The sequence below is a fragment of the Sciurus carolinensis genome, chromosome 13 (assembly GCF_902686445.1).
Source record: "Sciurus carolinensis chromosome 13, mSciCar1.2, whole genome shotgun sequence".
Lineage (NCBI taxonomy): Eukaryota > Metazoa > Chordata > Mammalia > Rodentia > Sciuridae > Sciurus > Sciurus carolinensis.
In genome coordinates, this window is record NC_062225.1 from 82,336,030 (window position 1) to 82,352,291 (window position 16,262).

The 16,262-nt window shown below is 42.8% G+C and overlaps 1 protein-coding gene across 1 annotated transcript in view; it reads left to right on the forward strand.

Moving 5' to 3' along the window:
• Window positions 1–15,751, forward strand: part of Cyria (CYFIP related Rac1 interactor A) — a 97,037-nt gene extending 81,286 nt beyond the window's left edge. Inside the window, exons 4-12 of the mRNA XM_047523336.1 lie at window positions 345–466; window positions 1,904–2,009; window positions 4,603–4,739; window positions 5,197–5,274; window positions 5,446–5,562; window positions 5,651–5,730; window positions 7,130–7,256; window positions 11,246–11,316; window positions 13,402–15,751. Of these exons, the coding sequence (XP_047379292.1) occupies window positions 345–466; window positions 1,904–2,009; window positions 4,603–4,739; window positions 5,197–5,274; window positions 5,446–5,562; window positions 5,651–5,730; window positions 7,130–7,256; window positions 11,246–11,316; window positions 13,402–13,465 (902 nt within the window). The 3' untranslated portion in view covers window positions 13,466–15,751. The remainder of the gene's footprint in view (window positions 1–344; window positions 467–1,903; window positions 2,010–4,602; window positions 4,740–5,196; window positions 5,275–5,445; window positions 5,563–5,650; window positions 5,731–7,129; window positions 7,257–11,245; window positions 11,317–13,401) is intronic.
• Window positions 15,752–16,262: the final 511 nt, after the last annotated feature.

Below are 16,262 nucleotides of genomic sequence, written 5' to 3' on the forward strand. Positions count from 1 at the left end.
ATATTAAAAAGACGATAGGAAACATTAACCCTAAAAGACAGTGTTTCCGCTTCTACTGCCCAATACATGTAGCAAAAAATGTATTCTACACATATAAATAGACAAATGAGTCCCCATAGCAATTCAGCATGCTAGGTTTAACATGTGCAGAAGGACGGTTGGATGTTTTGAACTTGGTCTGGGCCAAGATGATGTTAGTTGTCTCTTCTAGCAGCTTATTACTGTGGTAAGAATAACCATCACACCCACAGAAGTGAGACAGAAGTGTCCAGCAGGTAGCTGATCTCCAACCCTCTTTCATAGCCGTTTGTAACCACTAGCCTTCTGTGTCTCTTGCTGCTTAGATGCCCAGCCCACAGAAGGAGAGAGGGAAATATGGAACCAGATCAGCGCTGTCCTCCAGGATTCCGAGAGCATCCTTGCAGACCTCCAAGCTTACAAAGGCGCTGGGCCGGAGATCCGAGACGTATGCCAATGATGGTGTAGAACTGACGACCCCCTGGGAGGGGAGGGAGAACCCTGTGCAGCACACATGCATACACACACACCCATGCACGCCCACGCATGTACACACTCGTATGCACACACGCATATGCACACACACAGATGAAGCAATCGCCCTAACATTTCCTAGAATACCAGAGGAACAAGGAGTGCTATGTGTCCTGATGTATGAATGGCCCCTTTGATTCCAGGACATTCATAGCTGCACACAGTGCTGCAGGTTGCGTGCAGTCTTAGCCGTTCTCTTCCTGACCCTCCAGTTGGTGTTGCAGAACTCACACTTCAGCAATCATGCTGGTACACAACTTCATCAAGGGAAACTTACATAGAAAGTTAGGAAGAGCAGTTGCGTTGTGAGTTGTGAGGTCTGCGATAACAAGTGCTTTTCAACATTTTGTGATGATTTTGGCAGTTCGTCAGTGTCACACACAACAGCCACAAAACACTGTGCTCAAGTGGACTACAGGTCTGTCATCTTAGGAGTTACTGTTATTATTTTTAATGAGAAGAAAACCAACAATAGAAGTAAAAAAGAAAAAGGTGGTGCAAGTGTTCAGACTTCATAATGCTTCTAACACAAAGAACTAGGCACTCCTTTTACTTGAAAACCTTAGGACTTTGGCCTTTGTTTTGTTTGAGGTGGGGTCTCGCTATGTTGCCCAGGTTGACCACAGACTCCTGGGTTCAAGTGATCCTCCAACCTCAGCCTCCAGAGAAGCTGGGACAACAGGTGTGTGCCACCACATTAGCTTTGTGGAAATGTCAACACATGCTTGCAAACACGTGTATGCACACACACACACGTACATATACACACATACTGTTGCCACTGCCACCATTCCTCTGCAAAGAACATGCAGTCTTCATAATCCTCAAGCTGGAAGTCAGACAAGACAGCATTGCTCTGAAAGCAATGGTCTGTTAAGATGGAGTTTTTCTATTAAGGGGTCACCTTTAGTTTAGGTGATACAGGTAATGTTACAGACTGGCAGGAAGTCAATACATATTTTAGAGAAGGGAAATATCTAAGAATGTGCACTTCATAGTACATGCTATCTCTACTGTAGAAGAATCAACAATAATGGAGAGGGCTGAGTTTCTTCTAATTCAGATGTACTTTTTTAAAAAATTTTTTCAAAATAACAACAGCAAAAAAGAATGAAGCAAGATCTACCTGTGGAACATTTGCTTTATGTTCAAGTACTAAAATCTTCACTCAAAATGAGCATCTTGGGGGACAGTCCAATGAATCATTGTCAACTTAAGGGCACACATTCACAAAGTACAACAAGGATTCCATTTTTTAATTAAAATATTTTTCCATCTTATGGCATTTTGATGTGGTGCTTATTACTTTTTTTTTAAAACAAACTTTTCTACCGTGTCTTTTTGTATGTAGGCAATTCAAAACCCCAATGACATTCAGCTTCAAGAAAAAGCCTGGAATGCAGTGTGTCCTCTGGTTGTGAGACTAAAGAGATTTTATGAGTTTTCTATACGCCTAGGTGAGTGTGTGTTTATCATTTTCATTCCCCACATGTGAAGTTCTGTTTTGCCACTTGAAAAGGTAACAGGGACAGCTTGTCATGTTGTAAAATGTCTTACAACCATCTCCTGGGTTTTATGAGGTCATTCATGAACAACAACTCTGGTCATATGTTTTAATGTACCCCAGAGTTTCTTCCCCTGTGCATTGGCACCTGGAGAATGTCTGTGTCTCTACGGGCACATTAAGGGTGGGCTTTCCATTGTTCGTGATCATCTGGGTCCAACTTTTCATAGTTTCCTGTTGGATAATCTCATTTCTGAATAGCAGTGAAGTTGGAAGATACAGGTTCTCTGCTAACCCCAAAAGAATTTGGTTGCCTACACTCATGTGAAAAATGTAATATAGTAAAATACAAGGAAACACACATGTAGTCCTTTCCTTTAGCATTAAAAACAAGCAAACAAACAACACACACACACACACACACACACACACCTGCATAGGTACCTGGCTCTACAGAAGCAAGAGTAAGGCCAAGTCTGTTTGATAGAAGGCTCAGGGTGACCAACAGTGTGAATCATCATGGTCCCCAACAGTAAAGCTATATGACAATATATAATGGGGGTGGGGGTGGAGGGTGAGAGAAGAATGGAGGAACTTTAGATTACACAGAGGGAAATGAAAGGGGGTCAGGTATGAAAAATGGTGGAATGAGACAGACATCATTACCCTATGTACATGTATGATTACACGACTGGTATGAATCTACATCATGCACAACCATAGAAAGAAAATGATGTACCCATTTGTGTACAATGAATCAAAATGCAGTCTGTAAAAAATTTTCTAAAAAATGAGAGCTCTCTGGAAATGGAAGGCCTCATGGTTGCCAGATATAAGAATACATAGAAATCGGTTGTATTTTTATACAAAGACAAAGAATTTAAAATGCACCTTAAATTTTGAAAAGATACCATTTATTAAAATATCCACAAAATGTATAAGACAAAATTAACTAGATTAATTTAGTCTATAAAAGATCAATAAAGCCCATGTTAGAACATGCGAAATGTGTGAGATGACATCAAAGAAGACATAAATGAATGAGAAGTCAAAACATGAGAAAAAAAAGCTATATGAGGTTTCATTAGTTAATATAGTATATCTACAATGAAAAAGGCAATAAGTTTGTTCTACTTTACTTTTGCCATAAAACAAATGCCACATTTCAAGCAGAAATTAAGAGATTGAAATATGGGGAAATAATGGTCATGATGTGGAGAGGCCTAGAAGTTGAGGCCAAGGAAAGAAGATTTCCATAGACTCTCAGTTAAAAGAGCGATCAGGTTCTCTTTGTTTACTTAAAGCATATATTCAGAATTGATGAACTGAAATCCCAAAGAGCCCAGTTTCTGCTCAGCAAAAGGAAAAAGTCCATCAGTTAGGCCACACTATGGCATTCCTGGCTGCTGCCCCCAACAGTGTATTCCCACAGTTGGGAATATTTAAGAAAGGATAGAGGCATCCCTTGTAAGATGCTGTAAAAGACATGTAAGGACTATGTAGAGACAATGTTGTCAAACTGTTCTGTAAAATGCCAGGTAGTAAGCATTTGAGTCTTGTGTTTTTTGCAACAACTTAAACTCTGACTTTTTTTTTTTTTTTTTTGGTACCGCAATTGAACCCAGGAGCACATAACCACTGAGCCACATTCCAGCCCTTTTGTATTTTTCATTTTGGAGACAGTGTCTTGCTAAGTTGCTTAGGGCCTTGCTAAATTGCTAAGGCTGACTTTGATCTTGTGATCCTCCTGCCTTGGCCTCCGTCACTGGGATTACAGGTGTGCACCACCATGCCCAGGTTAAACTCTGCATTTATAGCACTAACATAGTCTTAGTCAACTCAGGAAAGTATGACTATATCTATCTTATAATAAAAGCTTTTTTACAAAAATGGCATTGGACTAGATTTAGCCTGTGAACCATAGTTTTTCAATCCCTGCTACAAAGGGTTGGTTAAATAACGGTGTGTGTGTGTGTGTGTGTGTGCACGTAAAAACTATGGAGAATATTTAGAAACAGGCAAGTGAGAGGAATGGGGTTGCTGTAAAAACAATAGAGGTCAAAATGGTGATAAGGTTGTAGAAAAACATTCTTGGGAATAGGCTAGAATATAGATGCAGAGGAAAGTTAGAATAGGACTAGAATTCTTTCTCTGCGGAGCACATAAATCTAACCCATGTGTTCAAAGCTGCTGTCACATCTCATCCGGTGTCACGAATGGTTCTCATGAGCATGACCCCAAACTGCCTATCTGTGCTCTTCTAACAGTATCAGGAAATGGGAGTATGAACTACGTGAGCTGAACTTAGAGAGACACTTACAAACCTGTGTGACCGTGGGGTCTCTGAGTGCAGGTAGCCTGAGCCCTGAGAGACTCCTCTCTCTCCTCCGCAGGCATCCCGTCTCACACTGACGCGGGGCACACATGGAGAGGGAGCACCCTTGCAGGCTGTCTCCGAGACCGTCAGCTGTGGCTGACAATTGTGCTTTTTTGAGGTATATCTTTGGTCCACCAAAAATATTTATATTTATCCCTTTGACTTTCAGAAAAAGCTCTTCAGAGTTTATTGGAATCGCTGACTTGTCCGCCCTACACGCCAACCCAGCACCTGGAACGGGAACAGGCCCTGGCAAAGGAGTTTGCAGAAATTTTACATTTTACCCTTCGATTTGATGAGCTGAAGGTTAGGACAAGTGTGTGTGAAAGGGACACAGGCTCATACTGAGTACCTGCCACGCACAGCTCTTCTGCTGGTGGGGGCGGGGTGGGGGTGAGACTTAGCTCCTTCCCCAGAGACATGTGCTGTGGTGAGTATTTCCATTCCATGTGGTAAAAGTAATTTAAGATGATGCTTTATATATAGAAATTCAAAATCTGCCAAATGAAATAAGAGAAAACCTTTTCAAGTGTCTGTTCCTTATTGAGAACAAATATACTTTCCCTGAAATCTAGCCCACAGTACAAACAGGGCATATTTTAGAATAACGAAGTTCCTGGTCCTTATTTTAACCAGAAGTTCTGACTCTTAAATTACAAAAGAGAATTCCTGGGATATTTATAAAATCTAGTGTCTGGACTCCTGATACTCATCCCTTCCTGATGCTGAGTGATGACCATCTTTCCTCTCTTCTGAATTTCAGATGAGAAACCCAGCCATTCAGAACGACTTTAGCTACTACAGGAGGACAATAAGTCGCAACCGCATCAACAACATGCATGTGAGTCCTTGGACTTCCCTGGCCTTTGCCACCTGCTCCCAGGGTCTTTGGCTTTCTGGATCAGGGAGGACACAGAGAAAAAAGGAGTCCTTGCCTCTATTTCAGTTTCCAGAAGAGAGTGTTGGAGAATTTTGACTTTAGCTTTATAATTTGTCTTCTTATTTTCTTCAGCTAGACATTGAGAATGAAGTTAATAATGAGATGGCCAATCGAATGTCCCTCTTCTATGCAGAAGCCACACCCATGCTGAAAACCCTTAGCAATGCCACAATGCACTTTGTCTCTGAAGTAAGTGAAGTTCAGCAACAATGTGGATATTTTACTTAATTGTGCAAAACAATGAACAGAGCTAACATACATTTGTGTCTTCCTTTAGAACAAAACCCTGCCAATAGAGAACACCACAGACTGCCTCAGCACTATGACAAGTGTTTGCAAAGTCATGCTGGAAACTCCGTAAGTGAAATCAGAGGTCATTTCATGGTTGAGAGTTTGCAAGGCTGGAGCCTGTCAAGATGATGCTAATGAGTCAGATGTTACAATTTATGTGTGTATTATCTGCTTCGATTATCATAGAGAACTCAGTGGTATAGTAATCATGTACCTTTTGTAGATGAAGAAACTGAGGCCCAAATTGCTTGATTGACTTCCCCAAAATTGCATAGCTTGCTAGAAGGCAGAACCAGCACTCAAAGATGCTATAGGAGATATGTAAGGACCAAATGGAGGTGTGGCTTAGATGGATGGTAGTCATAAACATTGCAGAGAAAATGTGAGAAGCAAGTAGAAGTAAGGTTGTCATAACAGTGGTAACAGAACTCATTCTCTCTCTCCCTCTCTCTCTGTCTCTCTCTCTCTCTCTCTTTCTGCATCTATCTCTCTCCTCTCTCCACCCACTTTATTTGTATCTTAACTAGTTAATAGGCTTTAAAAATGGTTGAGGTTATTGAGGATGAAGCAACAGAGTCTTGGGAAAATCTGTACTCAAAATTCTGGGGTACACTTATGTCTGTACTCCATGTTGTGCCTATGATTGCGTGACCTGACCTCCCTTGGCCTTCCTTGGGTTCCTCATCTAACAAAGACCATGATACCTTGTACTGTGCAGAGTGTTTGGGAAGACCAAATGTGTCAAGGGTGCTTTATCAAATTTGATGTCTGTTCAAATGTAAGAGGACATTAATTTCATATATTTCACTTATATCAAAGTTGAGATTTATTCCAAGACAGAAGTCGTAATAATTCTCATAGTGGGACCAACTCATAATGAAACAGATGCTAAGGAAGTCTCTAGAATTGGCCTGAATTATTTCACTCACCAGGGACCCTGTTCAAATAAGTGAACAAAATTCAAACTCCACAAAGTCTCTCAACTCAATAAATGATACATAACTTCTTTACGGTATCTTTGCCAATCCTATTCAATCTGCAGCCTGTGTCTTAACAAAGGAAGTTACTCTGGCTGGGGACACAAGAGCTGCTCTGTAGAAATGAGCCTGATTCTCTTGCCCTGTAATGAAGCCATTATTCTCTATAATCTTGGACAGCCAGAGGGACCTGCTATAAAATATTCAAGATGGATGGATGAGGGAGTGACGAACCTGATGAGCTGGCTGCTGGAGGGCAGAAGAGAAGAGAATTTACTGCCCTCTAATTTACCTTATTTTTGTACTGAATTGCCGGTTGGATAGATTCAAAGAGTCATCATCGGGGTCTCTTCTGGAGTGTACTAACCCACTCGGGGCAGGCCTGGGATTGTTCTCCAGAGAGGATTAGAAGAGTGGCCGATTGTGTGGCCCAGTCTGCTCACGCTCTGTCGAGGAAGTGACACACTGCTGTATCTTCTCTCTTGCAGGGAGTACAGGAGTAGGTTCACGAGCGAAGAAACACTGATGTTCTGCATGAGGGTGATGGTGGGGGTCATCATCCTCTACGACCACGTCCACCCGGTGGGAGCCTTCTGCAAGACATCCAAGATCGATGTAAGAATCGCTGTGCACTGTCCTTTTCCAATAAGGGTCCACAGGTGTTGTTCTAGACAGACTCAGCTTCTCTTCTTCTGGCCTCCATCCCCCACTGAGAGTGGCCTCTCCAAGTTTCAGGCCCTCTTGGTGGCTCTCCTCAGAGCAAGAGGCCACTCTTGATCATATGCTTAGGACCTTCTCAAAAGTGGAGCAAGAATGCTGAGATGCTGATCAGTCCCTTGGCTAAAAGCACACCCAGGACACAGATGATCTTGGCTGCGTTCTGCCCCTTCACTGACCCAACGTGCCCACCACGTTTTCTTTCGGTTGCATGCGCACTAATATGAAAGAATTGGGAGATACTGGATTGCAAGATCCCATGGTCAAAAGCCAAATGACCCAGTTTCCTCCCTACCTGCTGCCCCTCCCAAATTTCCTACCTTTTCCAGTTATTTGAATATGCATCATCCATTTTCCTTGCCAAGAGGACCCTTCTTTTCCTCTCTGCTGGATGGATTTCTTTCAGCTACTCTTCACTATCACCTCATCCAGGGACACATTTCCTGTGCCCTGCATGGGTAGAATCTGCCTTCTGCAGGGGTCCTCAGAGCGCCCACCAATTTGTATTTCCTGAGCCTCCCACAGACTCCAAGTCTTGGGGCAAGGACAGGACTCATGAGCTATATGTCTAATACCTGCTTCATTGTCTTGCGCTGTATCTGGCACATAGCACGTGGCTCTCAAATAGATGCTCCACGGGCTTTTTACTGCCTGAATGAATGATCATCGGAAAACACTTGATTTAAAGGGGTGTGCAGGTGCTTTAAGCGCAGAGCACGTCCTGTTGGTCATAACTTACTCTGACGTGGGTGGTGCACAGTGTCCACCCATCTGCACAAAATGGCCTCTTCAATGCACTGGCACTGTCAAGAGAAAACCTGCAGCCCAGAGAGCCAGGAGTCTGAAGAACACAAGGAAAGTCATCAATGAAATATGTAACTTGTATTACTCACTTGTGGTTCTGGGTTCCTAGGCGTGGTTCTTCATAGAACTTTCATGACTCTTATTATAAGCATATCTATTTGCTAAGAAAATAAATATTGATTACAAGAAATTTAAAATATAGGCAACCAAAATATAGAAAATTTAACGTTTCTGTAATAATCACACCATAGACAGAAGACCACTGTTAAGATGTCAGCATACACATGTCCCCTTCTTTTTTTCTTTCTTTTTTTTTTATTTTCTATTTGTGGGTATACTTAGCAAATTAGGACTTTGATAGGCATGCAATTTAAAACCATATTCCATCTGCATAACAGTATATTATGGGCATTTTTCATACCAATAAATATGTTCTTTGTAAGGCTTTAACATTTTCATATTACATATTGAGTATAAATAACTCTGTGAATAACTCTATAAATATCATTTGACTGTGGACTGAGTTTATTACCTGGTACTTATAAGACATTCTCATTTACCATAGCCATTTGTTAACTTGTCAGAGAGTCAACAGTTACAAATATGCTGGGTACAATTATGCCTTGTATCCTTAGCCTTTGAAAGGCTTGGCTTTACATGACTTTGACTGAGTCCTTCTGTTGAGGTTGTAACTGTGTGTAATGTTAATCTTTACAATTAGTCTTGGTAAAGTCTACCTGTTCATGCAGGCTAAGAAAGCCTTGTTCATATTGAACTTTGCTTGTGCCTCTAAGAAAGTTTCAGGTTTAGTAAGCATAGCACATATTTGAGATGGGTCATTTTCTTTGATGACATAAAAGATCCTTATTCTACATAACAATCTGCTTCTAAGTCAGCAGTTACAGGCACTGGGTTTATAAGTACTAGTGCATCAGCATCAGCCAAAGAAACAAGTGTGAGGCCCTGGGAGAGGTACTGTGTGCACACGTGAAGGGCATGCCCCGGCTTGCAAAATAAAAGTGCAGAGAGTTTCAGAAGCCCAGGGAGGAGAAACCCGTTCTGTGTAGGGGCAAAGAAGAGGGTGACATTTGAGGTGGTCTTTGAAGAAGGTGTAGGATTTTCCCCAAGGGGATGAACTGTTTAGAGAGTAGACGCTAATCAGGTTCCAGGGAAGGTGATCGGGGGTGAAAGGGTGTTTTCAAATGATTTCCTTAGGATCTTATGATATTAACCCATAAGAAATCACTCCCTAATACCTATCCCTTGGCCAGGTTTCACCCATAATTCCAGACCCTACTTCCCATGGACATCTGAAACATGGCCGGTCCAAAACCAAAGATTCTCATTTCCTAACAGGCTGCTCCCCCTTCTGAGTTCCTGCCACGGGCTTCCTCATTCTCTGCCCACACCCCACCCCACCCCAGTGCAGCCATTAACCTACGCCATCCCTGGAATGGTCTTCTTCCACTTCTGCACCCTCAGATCTGCTCAGTCGGCTGATCCTGCTATCCATCTCCCTCTGTTCTCCGAGCCTGCTGCTGTTCCCACCTTCCCGGTCTCAGAGGCTCTTGTTCCTGCTTTCTGGTCCTTATCCATGTTAACCAAATTCCTAGTATGTTTAACCCCTGCCAATGATATTTTCTGCAAGTAAAAGTCCCCAGGTTCCCATCGTACTGCGCTAACCCACCTGCATCTGTCTCCAGCTGCGGCTCCAACAGCATCTTCTTCACTCCATGACTCTCATCATACTGAAATAGACCTAGAAATTCCTCAAGAGTTTCCATCACTTCCACCTGTTCTACATCCATTTGGTTACTGCCCCTTGGGAGGTGTTGCAGGAACACTCATCACACCGTGATAATGAACTACCTCTCTGTCTTCCCATAGACCATGAGTTTTAACAGAGGGACCAAGTGTCTTCATCACCAGACCCAGAGTGGCACGTACCCAGGATACTTATAGCCAGTCCTGTACCGCCAGCACACATCTCTAATTAACCATGACATTCTTTCTTGATGAGCCTCTATGTAACCCCCAAATGATTCTCAATGCTGTGCCCTGACTGCCTCCAGCCATTTATAGGGTCTCTCAGTCCTTTATAATAACACTTTTGGCGTGCCAGAAGTATGTCTATAGAAAATGCTTACAAGTAACCTTTCATAAAAAAAGACCTTGAGTATAACCCAATCCAGTACATCTAGGGCATAAACCTATGAGTTTAAAATGAATGATTGTTTTTGCTATGCCAAATAAAGAAAAAGCTACAGGATGTGCATAATTTAATATGACCTATATAAATTTAGTTTTCATGAACTGCTCAAATTATAAAGAACTTATTTCAAGGGCACAAAAAAATGAAGAAACTTGCCCAAGTTCATGCAAATATTAAACAAGCAAGAACGGTGGAAATCCAAGTGTCCACCTTCATAGGTCGATAATCCTAACAATTGGCCTTTACTGTCTTCTCAAATGTGATTAAGACATAGACTAGCAGCTCCAGGAACTCCTTGTCTAGAGAAGGAGACAATTTAAATTGGTCACTAAATTCCCCAAGGTTCAGTGATTGGGAATGCATGGTGGTGCTTCTTGCTACCTGGTGAGGATAGTGAGGTCAGAAGAAACTTCCCGGGGTTGGTGAACTTCAACTGAAGACCCACCCCCCAAAAAATGTTAAGATTTTGCCAAACAACTGGGGGAAAGCATCCTGGCAGAAGGAGACATAAAGTCAGGTGTGTAAAATCAATTAATAAATCTCAACTGAGAACTGAGTAGAAGCTCTTATATCCCTGCACTTAGCTAAGGAATATAAGACAAAAAAAAAAAAAAATCCAAGTCTTGAGTATTTGTCTCCAAAACTAAGTAAAATTTACAACTGCAGTAGAGTGTAAAAGTTGATAATGACTGCAATCCTACAGAACTCTCTAGAAGCCCAGGAGCAACCCACCAGCACTAGGGGTTGGGAAGCCTGTTAATCATTTCTGTGTTTGATTTCTATGAGATGATGATTGGCAGGTATCATGGGGCATAGGTGCTGGATGGACGGAGTTACTGGGACTTTAACGATACACTGTGCTTTCTCCTAGATGAAGGGCTGCATAAAGGTGTTGAAGGAACAGGCCCCAGACAGTGTGGAGGGGCTGCTGAACGCCCTCAGGTGAGCCAGCCCCAGGGAGGACTGACACGGGCAACCACCCCTCCAGATCTGTTGCAGATGTGGCCGCTGTTGGGGACACAGGGCCAGAGCACTGAGCTTATCTCCTTGCATATTTTTAACACATTTAATCTTCCCAGTGACCTTTTTGGCAGCACCTTTTATCATGCCCTTTTTTCAGATGGGGAAAAATGGAGATTTAAAGGAGTCAAATAACTTACCCAGTGTCACACAGCATGTGGACAAGCTGGTCTCTAAGCCCAGGTCTAGGTGACCCCACAGGTCAGGGGCCCAACTCTTGGCTGGTCACTTTGTGGTTAGTGGGGCTCAGAAGGAGAGGCTCTGGGTCTTCCTTCCCTCCTCCCTGGTGGTTGCCCCACCTGGCTGCGCATGAGTCCGCTGTGGGTTGTGTCTGAAAACACACGCTCCCCCTCTGAGCCAGACCGCGTGACTCAGACCTCTGGGCCAGAGGCTCAGGCATCCCTTTTGTTTGTTTGTGTTTGTTTGCTTGCTTGTTCTAAAGCTCCCCGGGTGGTTGACATGTGCAGCTGCAGAACAGAGAACACCGCTAAGTATTTGTCCAGCTGAAGCTCATTCCAGCTGCTCCCTGTTAACAAGTAATGCCCCAGCTCCTCCTCTCATCCCAAGGACGCATCTGTTTAATACGCTTCAGGGAGGGAGTCTCGTTTTTTAGCAGTGACACCTCTACAGGAGTTCATTGACTTCTGCCACGGTGCAGATCATCCCAGTCCCGGGTTGCAGTCAGGAAGGCTCATGCACCCTGCTGCCTTATTCTTTAATTCCCCTGTACATACAGCAAGTGTTCAGAAGCCTGAGTGGAAGGAACCAGGACTCTTCCATCTGTGTCCAGTGCCATCACATTGTCCCATTTAATCATCCCAACTCAGAGACACAAGACTGACCTATTATCCTCATTTAATAAATGAACAAACTGAGACGCACTTGAAATGATACTGATGTTGGTGCTGTTTTTCTGACTTGCTGAGTCAGAGCACATCATCCTTCAAAACACACGTATTACTATGAGAGCCCTCCCAATTCCATGAGTTCTCCAGGGCTTCTCCCACTTCACACCAGGCCGGCTTTCTACATACAATAAGAAGACTTTAACTTTTGGATTTCCTGAACTTCCCAGTTCCATTCAATCAAGCAGACTTTCTCAAGAGCAGGGTGCCGTGCTGGGCTGGGAGTCCCATCTGAGTGTTGGAACTGTCTCCTGTAGACACAGGATGAGGTGAAAGGCTCACAGGCTGCTGGGGCAGCCAGACCCAAGTTCAAGTCAAAAGTAGAAACTGTTCACAAATCAAAATCGTCAGCTTTGAGATCTCAGTTTTCTCATCTATAAAATTAAGGCCATTACCTCATACCTCACCTAAAAAGTTATTGTGACTAAATAGAAACTTCTATGGGGTACCTAGGTCACGGTTGAGGTTTTGCTTTGTTAATTTGTTACCTTCCTTTGCACAGACAATTTCTACATGGGGTTACCAGGAGACTGCAGATTACATTTATTTATTCTTTTTTTTTTTTTTTTTTTTTTTTTTTGGTTCGTTCATCTGCTTCAGTGCCCCCTGGTGGCGGGAATGAGGACCAACCATCAACGTTTTCAGTTTTGGGAAATCCATATTTTGAAATTTGTGACAATAGGGATGTGTAAAAGTATGTCACAATGAATTCCACTATTTTTTATAATTATAATACACCAATAAAATTTATTGAAAAAAGAAAATAGGGATAACTCAGTAGTCAAGATGCTGCATTCAGTCAGGTAAAATCTACGCCCTCAAAAAATGAGGTGGACTGCATTTCCTTGTGTAATTACTTGATTAGGCAGAAGATCTACATAGTTTAATAACCATCCTACAAAACCCCTTTGGAAGGAAGAATCAGATACCAAACCTGCCTGAGAATACAAAGAGCACAGAAGTGTGCTCCCTGTCTGAAGATGTGAGCCCACGTGTTTGATTGATCTCTGGGTGCTTCTCAAGGGAAGGATGGGGTGTCATTGGGGAAGCTTTCTTGGACCACTGCTTGCCTGCTGACCTCCACCTTTCTGTCTCCACTCAGGTTCACTACAAAGCACTTGAATGATGAGTCCACTTCCAAACAGATTCGAGCAATGCTTCAGTAGAGCTCTGCTCAAAGAAGAGGATCTGTGTGCTGACCTCAGAAGATGTATATGTTTACATAATTTAATACAGATTGATGTTAATACTTGTGTATTTACATAACCGTTTCCTTCCTGTCACTGAAATATATGGACCTTAATTTGTATCCTGACTGACTCAACCCAGCAGAGCATAAATTGACTTGAGAGCCTTACCTTTGATGTCTGAAACGAAACCCCCTTCTCCAAAGGCCGAATTTGGAGATTTTGATCTTTGCTACCGGAGTCCTTTAATGACACCTGTAACAATCAGAAATTCCTAATAGTTTGTGGTAGTGTTATAACTCTAGATGTGTTATCTCTCTGGGAAGTATAGCTTATAGAAACACAAAGCATTTGATTTCCTGTGTCGGCTCAGCTACAAGAAATACAACCGTTATCCTGACGGAGGGAGAGAGAAATTCACGAAAAGAAATGCATGTGGAGAATCAAACCCAAGTGTTCTGAATTCAGCACGCCCCCTCTCAGCCTGCAAAGCACACGTGCAACTCTGCTGTTCGCACATGTTTTATTAATCAGCATATTCCCTTTCTGTCTGGATTTGGGTCCCTCTAACATTCCCTTTTACTTTTGTGAGAGGAAAAATCACCTGGATTTTCGCTGGATAGTGAGGGAGCATGGGGGTACAACAATGGGTTCTTGCAGCTGGATTGAGGAAGGTGGTTGTCTTTAGAATATTCGTGAGAGGTGACATCAGTCCACATCGACCCTCTGCCTCCTGGGACAGGAAAGTGAAGGTTCGACTTTGAGGTCAAAGGTAAATTTGCTGATTTAGGTCTGGGGACACAGTTCCTCCTGTCAGGGGAGCCCTGTCTTCTACCCATGTGGACCATTCATGTGGGAACAGAAGTCTAGGACATGTTTTTAGTTACCAGAAACCTGGGGGAATTTAGGGAAGAAAATGTACATTTCAGGTTACCTGGTATTTAAGAGACAACTCCTTCCTGCTCTTGTTGCTAGGTTGTTGCAGTGGGAAAGCTCTGGTCTAAGTACCTGGATTTAGTCCTTGGCCTACTAATGAAACACAGCATGATCTTAGGAAATTTTCTTAGCTTTCTACATCTCAGCTTCCTCATCTATAACATGGCAATTAAAGCAGACAATCTCCAAGAATCCTGTAAGATTAGGAGCTGATAAAATGACTGGCTCTGCCATTCTTGTTCTGGGTCCATGCCAGTAAGCATTGCCCCACTGTCTTAATGACTATCAACATTACGAGGCCTGTAGTCATTCTGTCTGCAGAGCAGAGCTTAGTTAGAATGAAATCTTGGAAACCTATCCTGACCTCCAGTGGGAACATAAGGCCCAGCATCTGTGGTCATCCAGGATGGCTCCCAGGTGGAGCTGGATCCAAGATGCTTCCCTCCTGAGTCCCCATAGTCTTCCTTTTTCACCATGTGGCCTGAGTTTATACTATGGGATGGGACTGGACCATTGTAGAGAAATACTCAGTCTGGCCTATATTACTTCTTGCCTATTTCTGCTAGAAGCAGAGTTGCCTAGATAGTAAGTGAATGATGATCCTGGGTATTGGGTCCTGGTACATCAAGGTTTGGCATCATTTGCAACATTCCAAGGAATGAGATACCTTTGCTTTCTGGCCTTTAGTGCCCAGCTGACATTCCCTTGTATATTTGGTACATACATACATTTATGTTGTCCAAGAAAAGGGGGTATATGCCTGTTCTGTTGTGTCTTAACAAAGAAATGCAGTCAAATGGCAGGAAAGAGTCCCTGGTTTATATGTCAATGTCAGTCAACCAATGAAGACAAGGCCCTTTTCCTTAGTTTTTCAAGCTGAATAAGCCTGGCTGCTTGGATGGAGCTTCTCTCATCAACACAGAAAAATACTAGATGGACTTCAAGAGCGTTTCAAACCTAGGAATTCTAAAACCCTGGAGGAAGCCAGAGAATGTGGTGATGCAGAATGAGCAAAGTCCTTAAATATTCAGCCTCAGCGATGTCCTGCGTGGCAGCCAGGGCTTTGCTTTGGCTTTGCTTAGCCCCTGTCAAGCCTAAGAATACAGAGTGCACAGTGCTTATCTTCACTGGGCATTTCATTCTTTTCTCAGATGAGCAGATTAAAGTTTGAAGAGAAGAAAGGACTTGCCAATTGCCACTGGGTTCTTGAGGCACTGACCCAGGGACTCGAACCCAAGCCATGTGTCCACACCACAGCTGCCTCTCAGCCAGCTAAATGAAAAAAAAAAAAAAAAAATGTTAGGGATTATCTGTCAAATAGTATATATATATATATAAATAGTTGAGCACATTTATAATTTTTAATTAGACTTTCTATCCAATGGGACCAAACATATGTATGGGCTGCTGGCCTGCTTCAGTTTAGCGGGGCCACCTTGTCTCACAGTTGAGACTTAGCACATGGATTCTGGGAAGTCCAGGGTCTGAATCGTTGCCTCTGATCATCAGGAGGACAGGATAAATGTCTGTGATCACTACTGGGGATGGGTCTTGGGTCCACTCCAGAGCTGCCGTGGGAGACAAATTGTCTTAAGAGACTGTCCTCCAGGCATCAGGAGCCCTTGAACAATCAGTTTGTTTGTGCCGCATGCATGTGTCCAAGACTCATGGGTGGGGTGGGGGAAATGCTAGTGACGGTGTCAATGTCAATGTTAACTATCTTTCATATTTGATGTCTCATAGTTTTCAAATAAACAGTGTTTTCCATGACTCAGATATTTATTTTGAGGCAAACAACAAGGTAAAAATCATGTTTCTCATATACATTCTTCTTCTGGCA